Source organism: Acomys minous (genome assembly GCF_964271855.1).
Source record: "Acomys minous genome assembly, chromosome: 15".
In the NCBI taxonomy this organism is placed as follows: domain Eukaryota; kingdom Metazoa; phylum Chordata; class Mammalia; order Rodentia; family Muridae; genus Acomys; species Acomys minous.
In genome coordinates this window covers 16,860,190-16,873,615 of record NC_140497.1, presented here as the reverse complement: position 1 = coordinate 16,873,615, position 13,426 = coordinate 16,860,190, and the positions used below count along the sequence as shown (strand labels likewise).

Genomic DNA, 13,426 nt, shown 5'->3' with positions numbered 1-13,426 from the left:
TTCTTTCTTTTTTTTTTTTCTTCTTTTCCTACATGGTTTTTGTTTATCCTCTCTTTAAGATATTTTACCCAGTCTTCCCGATCTGTATTTGAGAATTCTCATCGTTTCTCGCTGATGGTGTTTGCAAAGTCTAGCTTGGCGGCTGTCGGCCTTCCTAATGCTTGCGACCCGTTCAGACAGCTCCTCATGTGGTGACCGCCCCCCCAACCACAACCATAAAATTATTTCATCACCACTTCATAACTGTAATTTTGCTACTGTTATGAATCATAGTATAATTATCTGATATGCAGGATGTCTGATTTGTGATCCCCCTCAGGGGGTCGAGACCCACAGGTTGAGACCTGCTGGTCCAGCTCCTTGTCCCCTCATGTAATCACTTGCCTTCATTTTATCTGCTCGTCGTTGTCGTAGGCTGGAATACAAATTTGGGGAGTTTGGAAACTATTCGCTCCTGGTACAGCATGCTTCCAGCGGAGCTGACGAAATCACCTGTGACCTGGTTGTTAACGAGAACCCAGTGGACAGTAACCTTCGTGAGTATATGTCCTTCGTCACGTTCTTAAGTTTGTGTTTTAAAGGTTTCTGTTTTGTTGCTTCTGACGCTTCATGGTGTGATCATTAATTTAAAACGTGGGTTATAGCTGGGGCGAGGTGGCACACGCCTTTAATCCCAGCACTCGGGAGGCAGAGGCAGGTGGATTGCTGTGAGTTCGAGGCCAGCCTGGTCTACAAAGCGAGTCCAGGACAGCCAAGGATACACAGAGAGACCCTGTCTTGAAAAACCAAAAAAAAAAAAAAAAAAAAGAAAGAAAGAAAGAAAGAAAGAAAAAAGTGGATTATACATTATCTCTATCATTTATTTATGGTACAGTTATAGTTTTCTTTCGAACTTTCTGTTCGTGGACTTAGGGCATGCGTAGTGTTTCCTGAGAGCCTTGACAGTGACAGCCAGCTGAGGCCCCCTTACCGGAAGGACCACCCTTAGAGCTCCGCTGCAGGACCTCTGTCACCTTGAGCCCTCTCTAGGTATTACTGTATGTGATGCTCTTTAAGGGACGCCAAGGACTCTCTGTGCCATTAGTAGGTTCTGTTTACAGGGAGTTAAGAGTGATGTCATTTTTAAAAAAATATTTTTATTTTATTGCGTATACCGTGTTCTGCCTGCACACCAGAAGAGGGCACTAGATCTCATTGTAGATGGTTGTGAGCCACCATGTGGTTGCTGGGAATTGAACTCAGAACCTCTGGAAAAGTAGACAATGCTCTTAACCCGCTGAGCTGTCTCTCCAGCCCAAGTGACGAGTGACCTCATTTTAAAAGAACTGTAGAGCCTATGCAAGTTGGGGGCAGCTTAAACAGTTAAAAGCATGATGAGGCCCAGCAGGATAGCTCAGCAGGTAAAAGGCATTTGTCATCAAGCCTGAGGATCCGAGTTCAATCCCTGAATCCCACTTGCTAGGAGAGACTCGACTCCCGCAAGTTGTCCTCAGACCTCTGCACATGCACAGTGGCCCACACCTACCCATCATCCACACCAAGAATAAATGTAAAAGCAGTTCAGCAGTAAGGAATGTCACTGACTAAAAAAGTAACCTGTTAAAAATATATAAAAACTGCAGGGTTACTATGAAACAAAGAAGACAAAAATAAAAACAATGCTTAAATTGCCTTTGGAGTAACAGGGTTACCAAATACTTGAAGATTTAAAATTGTCAGTTGAGGGGCCAGCAAGGGGACTCAGCAATAAAGGTGCTAGTGGCTAAACCTGAACCTGGAACCCACAGGGTTGCTCTGACAAATAATAGCCAGGCTTTTGCCACATTAGCAAATCTGTGTCACATGGTCAGCTGCAGTGTGCACATGTCACATGGTCAGCTGCAGGAGGTGCCGCCTCAGTGTGCACATGTGTCACATGGTCAGCTGCAGGAGGTGCCGCCTCAGTGTGCACGTGTGTCACATGGCCAGCTGCAGGAGGTGCCACCTCAGTGTGCACGTGTGTCACATGGTCAGCGGCAGGAGGTGCCTCTGCAGTGTGAAAGAATATTGGTAACTCTGCGTGACTCTGTGTCTGTGAAAAAAAAATAGTAGGTTTATAGAAATGTTACAAAAAGTTTCTAAATACCCCTTTCTAACTTTGCTTATGCCCTTAAACTGTATAATCATGCTACAGTTAACCCTGTATATAATTATTGGGCAGGAACTTAACATTCATACAGCATTGGTGCATAGACATTTAAACTTCTCGTTGCCCTTCTTAACACATATTTATAGTGTTGGGGGTGCCACAGACCACATGCTCTGGGGTCAAAGGATGACTTGGTGGCTTTGGTTCTCCTCTTCTACCATGTGGGCTCTGGGCATGGAGTGCAGGTGGTCAGGCTTGGTGGCATCCCTCCTGCCCTTAATGTTATTTCTCTCATCCGGGATCTGACCTAGGAACCCATCCTGCATTTAGTTGTCAAAGCCGCCTTGTCGCGTTCACTGAAGCGTTGCCTTTTGCCTTTCTTTGTCTTTCATGACCTTGGTGGTTGTGAGGCTGTTTTGTAAACCGACCCTGTGGGGGGTTTTCTCATGCGTAGGTAGAGGTTTCCCCTCTTGAGGGTAGAAGACTCTCCAAGGAGAGTTGTGGTTTCTTCAGTGCGGTGTGTCGGGAGACATGAGATAACGGGACCGTCTGCAGGACCCGTACGCATGATGAACGTAGTGAAGTATGTGGGGGTGAAGGGACGCAATGTCTGGGGTTTAAAATGCGTCATCAAAACAAGGAGAAGCGACGTAATGGTTGAAACAGAGCGGTGTGATTTTTGTTTTGCTGGAGATAGAAGCCAGGTCCTTGCAAATGCAAGGTAAGTGCTCCACCGTTGAGTTGCATCCCCAGCTCCAAGAGAGACAGTGTCTTGATGATAACAATACAAATAGCCAAAGCACTAAGAGTGTAACATTTATATAATTCCTGATTGTGTCGTGGTTCTTCTTGCTATAGGGAGTCTATTGTATGTATGTGTAATAATATAAATGTATATGTAAAAAAATGTGTAAATAATTAAAAAAAATCTTCCAGGAGCCGAGAGATGGGTGTGTTGTGTGTATATCATGCAATGCTCCTGCGTGTTCTGTTCTTAACTGTTTTACAGAGTTTAACACAAGGATGTGAACTTTGCTCATTTTATGCCAGTTCTCACTGGCAGGGTAATGCAGTGTCCTGACAGCTTTGATACTTACGATGGCATTTTGATGTTTCTCTCCTTCCGTAGCTGTAAGTATCGCGTTCCTTGTCGGTCTGACAGTCATCATTGTGATATCCTTCCTGAGACTCCTGCTGAGGTGAGTTGCTGAGGAGAGCGTGACTGGGGAACATAGACCCAGCAAGGGTAATTTGGCCCTCAGGGGACCAGTATTCCTCCTCAGGACAGTCACCAAAAGCAAACACTCGTAGATGGCCACTGGCATTTGTGCATCTGCCAGGACGATTCTAGTCACGGACATCCGAGCAGACTGTGCTCTCCGACCACAGGGCATGCTATTGAGGGCACGGTTGGATTTTTGCCTTGCATTCGCCCAACGTGGCTGAAGATGGTGTTTGAGGAACAGCTATTCCCTAACGAGTCTCCTGGAGTGAGCTTTACTTAGTAGAGGTGGTCTACAATACCTTTAGGAGAAGGTTGCCCCGCTGCACTCTCCCCCTGTTCTCTGAGTCTTGACCCCTCCCCCCTCCACTGCACCCCCTCCCCCACTGCCCCCCTCCCCCACTGCACCCCCTCCCCCACTCCCTCTTCTCTGTTCCGCCTCCTGCGGAGTCTGGGGCCAAGTGCAGCACAAGGGCAGCCTGTAGCTCAGGAGAAGCATCTGATTGGACAGGGCATTCGGCCTTCTCTGCCTGGTTTACAGTGATCCTGGGACGTGAATCAGTAGACAGGAGAAGACAAATGAAGCAAAATAGATCCAGGCTGGTTTAATCAACTCTAAAATTGAAAATTTTAAAAAGGTGTGTGTGTGTGTGTGTGTGTGTGTGTGTGTGTGTGTGTGTGTCTGTCTGTCTGTCTGTCTGTCTATCTGTCTGTCCATCTGTCTGTCAGTCTCCACAGAGGCATTGGATCCCCTGGAGCTGGAGTTGAGGTGGTTGTGAGCCACCAAATGTGGGTGCTGGGACCCAAAACTCTCCTCTTCTTTAGGAACAGTTTATGTTTTAATTGCCAAGACCATCTCTCTAACCCTTTAGTTAACTCTATAAGAAAGTTCTTTCATGTTTTAAAGGGAAGAAGGGTGGCCATGGTGACACACATGTAATCCCAGCAGTAGAGAAAGGAGGATTTTGAGTTCAAAGCCAGCCCTGGCTCCGTAGTGAAGCCGGGTCTTAGAAAAAAAAAGGACGGATGGAAGGGAAGAAAAGGGAAATGGCATTTGCACGTGTTCATCCTCTCAGGGTCTTAGGTTTCCCAAAGGACCACAGACTTCATTAGCAGCATCAGCTTTGTTCAGACTGGTACAGTGAAAAATGGCACCTTAATTCGGCTGCCTGGGTGGAGTTGACCTGCCAGCTTTGTGAGCTTTTGAAATAGTTTCCTTCCACATCTAAGAAACCTGGCCTTAGCATAGTAGGAGAGTCACTTGCTGCTCAGTGAGCGTTTGGCCCAGCTGCTTCCCATTGGGGAAGTACGAATCTCGAGGTTGCATTTCTTTGGAGTCAGGCGTTATCTTGTCAGTCCTGTGGTGAGATGGAAAGGCCGTTCGTGTAGCAGGGTGCGTTCTCTTGGTGCTTTGTGTGTGGATGGATCTGTCCCGTTGCTTCATAGTGACAGATGGCTGGAACAGGGAAGCAGGCATCTTGGCATCTTGCCCCCTGTGTAACTGGACTCCTCTTTGCCTCTCCAGGATGGGTAGATTGAATGCTGGGCGGGAGGGAGGCTGCAGGCGACTCCTTGCCTTATTGCTGCCCAGCATACCTGTGTAAGTTCAAGGCCGCTTCACAAGCCGAGCATGGCCCCCTCTCACTTGGAGAACTAACAATCAGAGATGCATGCTTCATTTATTTTTTTTAGCACTTCAACTTGTCCGTTCGGTGCTTCCTTGAATGTGCCTATTTTATTGTTTTCACGTGATGGTGACATTAGCAGTGCTGTGTGGACTAGAAACCATCATGGTTTGTAAGAAGGATTGCAGGCGGAAGCATTAGCTATGAGGATTGTTTGTGGGGCTGATTTGCACAGGTACGAAGAACATCTTCAAGCCAGGGAAACATTCGGTGCTAGTCAGGAATATTGACATCATCTGAAATGCAGTGATGGGAAAGGCCTGTGGGAAGGCCTGAAAAATAAAGGTACTCGCCACCAAGCGTGATGACCTGACCAATCCGAGGTCCACGAGGACGGAGAGAGCCAACACCCACACGTGTCCTCTGACCTCCGTGCTGTGGCATGTGCGCACCTCCCCCACACAGCAAATAAACTTAAGGAAATAAGTGTAAAATATGATGATGTCAGGATTGTGTTTAGAAACAAAGCAGCTTTTTTTTTTCCTTTTTACAGATAACTTAGTGTTTATGGGTGAGGCTGTTTTATGCCTGGCCTCTCTGTAAAGTAATAAAAGGCAGTGAGTCAGGAGGAGGAAGTGAGATGAAGTAAGATTGTCCATGTGTGGACATGTGAAGCCAAATGACTCATTGCAGTCATCAAAATATATGGGTGGTTTTGTTTTAAGGCAGACTGGGATATTCTTTTTTTTTTTTTTTTTTTTTTTGAGAGAGAGAGTTTTTCTGTGTAGCCCTGGCTATCCCGGAACTCCATCTGTAGAGCAGGCTGGCCTCAGACTCAAAGTATCCTCTTGCCTCTGCCTCCTGAATACTGGGATTAAAGGCACCTACCACCGTGCCGGGCAAAATACCCTGCTTTACAACAAAAACAACTGTGTGTATGTAGGTGTGTGTGTGTGAAGCAGGGCGTGCACATGTGTGGAGGTCAGGACACCTCTTGGGAATCAGTTTTTTTGCTACCATATGGATTCCTGAGATCAAACTCAGCGAGCAATCTTGTAGGCTGGAGAGCTTTAGAAAGAGGTATGCCCGAGGAGAAATCTCACCCTAAAGAAAATCAATTACTATATTTAACACTCTGTCAACCATGTAAATTAATTTAATTTTAAAATTAGGTCAATCGTACAAATAGAAGAGTTGGATCATTGACAACGGATGCTCCAGTGTGCTTTTTGCTTCTTGGATGTAATCACTTATTTCTTTGTGTGTCCCATTGGTTCGTTTCTATGTTGAGTGGTCATAGTTGCTGCCACATGCTTGTGCTTCTGATGTGAGCAGCAGTGAGAGCCCTGGCGACAGAGCGCTGTCTTGTGAGATGCTCACAGCCCTGTGAGTCTCCATCATGATTCTTGTCAGCTGATGAGGCTGCTACACACTTTGACCTCTCTTTTGCTGTTTCTGAAAAACTTCATGTTTATAGACTTAACCTAAATTTTGTTTCAGTATTTAGTCATCTTGACAATATAACGAGTCAAGACAGAAAACTAATGGAGGATTTTTTTTATATATATATAAATACAGTTTGGATGACTTCAGTAATTGGATTTCTAAGGCCATAACGTCTCGAGAAACTGACCGCCTCATCAATTCTGTGAGTTGTTTGTGTTTGCATGTGTTGTCTGACAGGTTTTTAAATTTTAAATGTATAATTTCCTTTAAGTGAGCATTATTTGTCCAGTTTAAGATGTGTTTATTTATTGAGGACCAGATCTCATTATAGATGGTTGTGAGCCACCATGTGGGTGCTGGGAATTGAACTCAGGTCCTTTGGAAGAACAGCCAGTGCCCTTTACCTCTGAGCCATCTCTCTGGCCCTATCGTCCAGTTTATACATTTGCATCATACTGTGGAAGGCCAGACTGTCTGTCCTTAATGTTTTCCCTGGGCTGAATGCAAACCAGGGCCTGTGCGTGCTCCACAGAGCCTGTACATGCGCCACCAGTCCTGCATGTGGTGGGCCTGGAGTCTTCTTCCTGTCTGATAATCCCACGTGTACCCCAGGATTCCCTGAATGTTTACTGCTTAGATGCTTCCCTCCTTCCCTCCATCCTTTCTTTCTTCTCTCTCTCTTGAAACAGGGTCACATGTAGCATAGGCTGACCTCTCACTTACTATGTAATATAGCCAAAGATAACCTTGAACTCCTAACCCTCCACTTGCCCAGCCCCTGAGTGCTGAGATTTCAGGTATATGCCATCTTGTTTGCTTATGCGGTACTAAGAATCAAACCCAAGGCCTCAGATATGCTAGGCACCTTTCCAGCTGTCCTGATCCCCTCATGTCTATTTTTATTTTATTACCTATTTATTAGTGTATGTGTGTGAGAGTGGCACGTGGGTGTGAGTGTGTGCCTGCATGTGCTATGGCCTGAATGTACAGCTCAGAAGACAACTTCTGGGACTAGATTTTCTCCTTCCACTGTGGGTTCTGACAATCACACCAGGTTGTGAGGCCTGTGCAGCCGGCGTTGCGGGCTTGGCCGTCTCTCTGCCCCCCAACATGCATCCTTAGTAAGGAGCTTGTCCTCAGCTTCTGTGGAGGTCCCATCCCCCTCTTTTTCTCAGTGATGATGGAAGTCTGGGCTGCCTTAAGATGTACAGCTTTCACTTAGCAGGTAGCCCTATTTGAAAATAAATGAACCAAAACATCAGCGTTAAATGTATAAATATTGATGGCCATTGCAATGACTTAATTTACTGTTTCCACTTAGACTAATAAATTCTCCACCATGCATTTGTCTGTTCTGGACTACCTAAGAACCAGTTTGTACCCTCTCTCTCTCTCTCTCTCTCTCTCTCTCTCTCTCTCTCTCTTCTCTCTCTCTCTCTCTCTCTCTCTCTCTCTCTCTCTCTCTCTCTCTCTGTGTGTGTGTGGGGGGGGGATGGTAGGCAAGCACTCTGCCACTGAGTTACATCTTCAACCCCAGAACCAGTTCTTTGTGTCATTGTCAACATTAACTACCAGTGAGCTCAGCAAAGGGCGTTAAAAATGCAAAATAAAGTAGAGAATAAAACCTCTGCATGGGATCTTTATAAAACCAACTCATTGTTCAAAGATTATCCTTTTTCACTCTTTTTCCCCCCTCTGAAAATATCAAATCATGAAATTTATTCCTTAGCCTCATCAAGTACCATCTCTTTCTCCCTTTGCTTGGAAGGAGCTAGGATCCCCAAGCAGAGAAGACCCTCTCAGTGGCGATAGCCAACCAGAAACACGACGCGCGTCCGCCTTGCCGCACCGTCTCCGGAGCGTGGACACATTCAGGGGGTAAGTGGGGCTCGATGGTGGGCACAGGTCTTTGTCAGATTTCACAATCATACACAAGCCCACTTTTAGTTTAAGGTATTTTACATGTTTGTAATGTTCTAGTCTGGTGTAGGAAGCTGAGGCAGAAGGATGGCTGAGAATTCATAGCCAGCCTGGGATACCTGGCAAGACCCTTTCCAAAAAAATAAATACTGAGAATTCATAGCCAGCCTGGGATACCTAGCAAGACCCTGTCTAAAAAATTAAATACATAAACAGAAGTAATGCCAGAAGATTAGTTTCTTGGAATTGCCATGATAAGGAACTAGCGTAGAGGCAAACCACTTACCTAGCTTGTACCCAACACTGAGGTCATTGCCCAGCACCACAAAAAACAGAAAGAAGGGTGACACAAAAGATAAGAATTGCACAATGCTGAGAGAGAAGACTGACGGAACACAGCCAGAACCACTTTCCACCACTCTGTTCGGTAGTCTGGGCAAGTGGCTCTGTCCAGGCCACTATGTCTCATGTGTCTAGCAAGAAGCAGCAGCTTGGAAGGTGTGCCAGCCCACGGCTTCGTCTCTATGGGCAGAGTCACGTCCACCCTTTGCTGCTGGAACACCTTGCATCACAAGCGCTCTGGCAGCAGCTCCACAGCGATGTGTCATAACTTGTCATACTTTTCTGGTCGAAGGGTGAAGGCCAAACTGTGACACAGTAGATAACTGAACAGCCGAGAATGAAATACGCACTATTGGTTTTTCTGTTTCCCCCATCCGAGAATGACTGACTTCCACTGATAACCCTGTGGTTCCTTCCTGGCCCCCGAGCCCTGAGCACCCATTAGATATATGTGAGCCAGGTCATGTGTTTTGATAAGCTGCCCATATCTAAACTACTTGGAGCCAGAGTGTTTCAGATTTCAGAGTAATTGGATATTAACTATAAAAAATCTTTTAAAAAATATATTTTATTAATTTATTCATATTATATCTCAATTGTTATCCCATCCCTTGTATCCTCCCATTCCTCCCTCCCTCCCATTTTCCCCTCCCCTTTCCCCTATGACTGTGACTGAGGGGGACCTCTTCCCCCTGTATATGCTCATAGGGTATCAAGTCTCTTTTTGGTAGATCTACGAAAAATCTTATGCATCTTTTATGGACCTCACACTCATGACCTGAAAGAAATTTTGGACAGGATTTTTACCGTGCTTGTGGGGTCTTGTTTGTTGTTTTTGTTTTGTGTTCTTCCTTTGGAGGACAGAGGTGAGTCATTCTGGGATGTAGCTCTAGGCTCCACCCACAGTAAGGCAACACTTCCTCACTATCAGCCTGGCACCTGCATTTTTTGCCATGAGCTGGCATGACAGCAGTGTGGCATTTTCCTCCTGGGCATCATGGATCCACTTGGTAGCTTAGCGCATTTCAGGTTTCAGGCTCAAACCGTCACAGTATATAAAATTGATGACAACTTTGTAGTGCCCTGTGCCATCACAGCTTTAACATGTCCAAAACATGCACATGGGGGAGGGTGGGCACTGGGGGGCAGGGGCGTTTCCTGGTCACGGTGCCCCTGTGGAGGTGAGACGGCAGCTTAGAGAAGTGAATTCCCCCCTTCTACCATGTGGCGCTGGGGTCTTCAGGTTGTCAGTAAGTACCTTTACCAGCTGAGCCATCTTGCCAGCCCAAGTATACAATTTTCTCGGCATACTGTGTAAGGAATGTTAGCTGCAGAACGTCGTCATCCTCCTCCTCCTCCTCCTCCTCCTCCTCATCTTCATCATCATCTTCATGTGGTCCTCATAGTGAGCACCAGGTCATCTTTTCTCACCTTTAAACTTTCTACTTGTGTCATTTCCTGCTCTGAGGCGTCCCATTCTTAGGTGGTGTGTCTTGTGTGGGAGCGCCTGGCTTGCTGTCACATCGCCCTCCCTTTCTTGGCTTATAGGATAGCTCTCGTCCTCATGGTCTTCGTTAACTATGGAGGAGGAAGATACTGGTACTTCAAACATTCGAGCTGGAACGGTAAGACACTTCCTGCAGGTGATGTTGCCCCATCCCCAGATAAGACTCAGCATCTCAGTGGGCACCCCGTCAGGGCCCTCACAGCCCGTGTACAGCCACCCTGTTCTTCCATGGATCTAGTGTGATTCTCTGTAATGACACGGAGACTCTGGATTTTTTTCTGCTGGGAGATTGCGGGTCTCCACAGGAAATGTAAAAGACTTGGTTACATGATCATTGCTACAGACAGTAGAGCTCCGTATTGTGGGGGACTCTGCCTTCTAAGATGAACAGTCCTCTTGGGGTGACACGAGGCTCCGTGTGAGTGGCTCTCAGCAGTAGCTCTAAATCGGGGCGGGTAGGTGGCTAGACAGTGGATATTTTAGAGCCAGGAAGATGACATAGAGTACCATCTGTAGACTTTAGAGAAATTTTAGTTGCCTTTATCCTAGCCAGACCATACCTGTTAAAGGCTGGGGAACCCTCTAGAAGAGAGTGTGCGTTGTGTTTGACCACCGGCCCCCAGAGTCCACGTACTGACGATGGGGTCAGCAGCTGATGCAGCTCAGTCTCAGACCCCGAGTCCAGATGCTTGCACAACTCAGAACTGTGTCTAAGTGTTTATTTAAAACAAGAATTATCACTTCTTGGCCTCTTAGCTGAGGCCCCGTGTAAAATACGACTCGCGGGCTTGCAAAATGGCTCAGCAGGGAAAGGTGCTTGCTGCCAAGCCTGACAATTTGAGTTCAATCCCCAGGGCCCACCCTGTGAAAGTTGCCCTCTGACCTCCACACCTTCCTCCCCACCCTTCAGTCAATAAATACGTTTAACGGGAGGATTTAAAACAAGAGTCCTGTCTCCCGTTCGTACCAGCTTCTCTCTAGTGTGGCTGAGTACTTCTAGTTATGTTCTGAGTTGGACGTTGCGTGTCCGGCGGAGGGAGAGAACAGATTGTGACTAGAACTGCTGGAGGGTCACAAACTCGTCCGCAGACCTGTGGTTCTATCCCCCTCGAATGGTCAGGGGAACCCACCCTCCCACCGAGGGCCAGTGACTGTGTGCGAGGAGCGAGGCTCCTGTGTGTGTGCCCTGCTGTCTGTAAATGTGCATTGAGCCTTAAACGCCATCTGGGTCCTAGAGCCCTCTTTCTTACTGTCTGCTCTCTGTTGTTTTACAGGACTGACTGCGGCCGACCTCGTCTTCCCATGGTGAGCTGGCAGTTAGTTTATCGTGAGGGTCGTACACGTTAGTGATTAACTCAGGGGCCACTAGTGCATTGGTGTCGTGTAGCAGGAGATAAAAGCACTTCCCCTCCTGGAGTCCCTTAACCACAAGCAAGCCCAGGCTTGAGTTCTCTGCCTCCTGTTCCCTGCCTTCCATGCCCTGGTCTGTCAGTCTTGTGACTGCGTGTTTCCGTGTTTCCGTCTGTGTGTACTGTGTGTCTCCCTCACAGAGGCCTTCGGCTGGCATTAATTGAGCAGCACAGAATGCATCAGTGGGGAAGGAATGGGACACTTGGCAGAAACCTTGGACAGTCACTGGTTCCCATCGATCCTAGCTCACCCAGACACAACAAACAGCATCATTTATCAACCAGTATCCATAAATGGATGCTTTCACCCTTTAGGTAGATGCTAGGCTTCTGTGCTTGTTGCTCGCATGGATGACACACATGCATTGTCTGGGCCCGGGGCATGGAAGAGAGCTTAACTTATGATTAAAACTATGTATTAGCTTAGGTTGAGAGCATGGGAAATCCAAGGCAAGCCGGGTTGGTTGTCATATTATTCCCTTAAGGGAGATTAAACAAGCAGGCTGCACACACACAAAACAGCGGTCCTAGGTGACTTCACGGTGTGTTTTTAACTCTGGCTGTGAGGCCCAGTGAAAGTCTCAGTCTCTTAGGCTGTAAGAAACGTTTGATAATATTACATCAGCACGGCCTGTCTTCAGCTCCTGTGCACACCATTTCCTGCCCTTTGTCTTTGAAAGGCTGGAGCAGCTCTGTCTGTCCTACTTAGGGGTTCAGTGCTGTGACGAGACACCACGACCATGGCAGCCCTTATAAAGGAAAGCACTGAACTGGGGCAGGCTTACAGTTTCAGAGGTTTTGTCCATTATCGTCATGGCGGGAAGCGTGGCAACATGGAGGCAGACATGGTGCCGGAGGAGCTGAGAGTTCTACGTCTTTTTTTTTTTTTTTTTTAAGATTTATTTATGCCGGGCAGTGGTGGTGCATCCCTTTAATCCCAGCACTCGGGAGTCAGAGGCAGGTAGATTGCTGTGAGTTTGAGGCCAGCCTGGTCTACAAAGTGAGTCTAGGATAGTCAAGGCTACACAGAGAAACCCTGTTTGTCTCAAAAAACAAAACAAAACAAAACAAAAAAGATTTATTTGGGCTGGAGAGATGGCTCAGAGGCTAAGAGCACTGTCTGCTCTTTCAAAGGTCCTGAGTTCAATTCCCAGCAACCACATGGAGGCTCACAACCAAAACAAAGATTTATTTGGGCTGGAGAGATGGCTCAGAGGCTAAGAGCACTGTCTGCTCTTTCAAAGGTCCTGAGTTCAATTCCCAGCAACCATATGGAGGCTCACAACCATCTATAATGAGATCTGGTGCACTCTTCTGGTGTGCAGGTGTACATGCAAGCAGAACACAGTATAAATAATAAATAAATACATTTTTCTTTTTTTGGTCTTTTGAGACAGGGTTTCTCTGTGTAGCCTTGGCTGTCCTGGACTTGCTCTGTAGCCCAGGCTGGCCTCAAACTCACAGTGATCCGCCTGCCTCTGCCTCCCGAGTGCTGGGAATAAATACATTTTTAAAAAGATTTATTTATTTATTATTATGTATATAGTGTTCTGCCTGCATGCACACCTATAGGCCAGAAGAGGGCATCAGATCACATTACAGATGGTTGTGAACCACCATGTGGTTGAACTCAGGACCTTCGGAAGAGCAATCAGTGCTCTTAACCACTGAGCCATCTCTCCAGCCCTGAGTTCTACATCTTGATTCCCCAGGCAGCAAGGAGTCTGTGCCACACTGGGTGTAGCTTGAGCATATATGAGAGCACAAAGCCGGCCCGCACAGTGTCAACAAGGCCATCCCACTCCATCAAGGCTACACCTTCTAATA

The 13,426-nt window shown here is 46.8% G+C and overlaps 1 protein-coding gene across 1 annotated transcript in view; it reads left to right on the top strand.

The window, feature by feature from the left end:
* The window catches only part of HGSNAT (heparan-alpha-glucosaminide N-acetyltransferase), a 31,231-nt gene that overhangs the window by 5,570 nt on the left and 12,235 nt on the right, over positions 1 to 13,426 (top strand). Inside the window, exons 4-9 of the mRNA XM_084758638.1 lie at positions 415 to 536; positions 3,258 to 3,327; positions 6,554 to 6,623; positions 8,190 to 8,299; positions 10,232 to 10,308; positions 11,465 to 11,495. Coding sequence (XP_084614764.1) covers positions 415 to 536; positions 3,258 to 3,327; positions 6,554 to 6,623; positions 8,190 to 8,299; positions 10,232 to 10,308; positions 11,465 to 11,495 — 480 coding nt within the window. The remainder of the gene's footprint in view (positions 1 to 414; positions 537 to 3,257; positions 3,328 to 6,553; positions 6,624 to 8,189; positions 8,300 to 10,231; positions 10,309 to 11,464; positions 11,496 to 13,426) is intronic.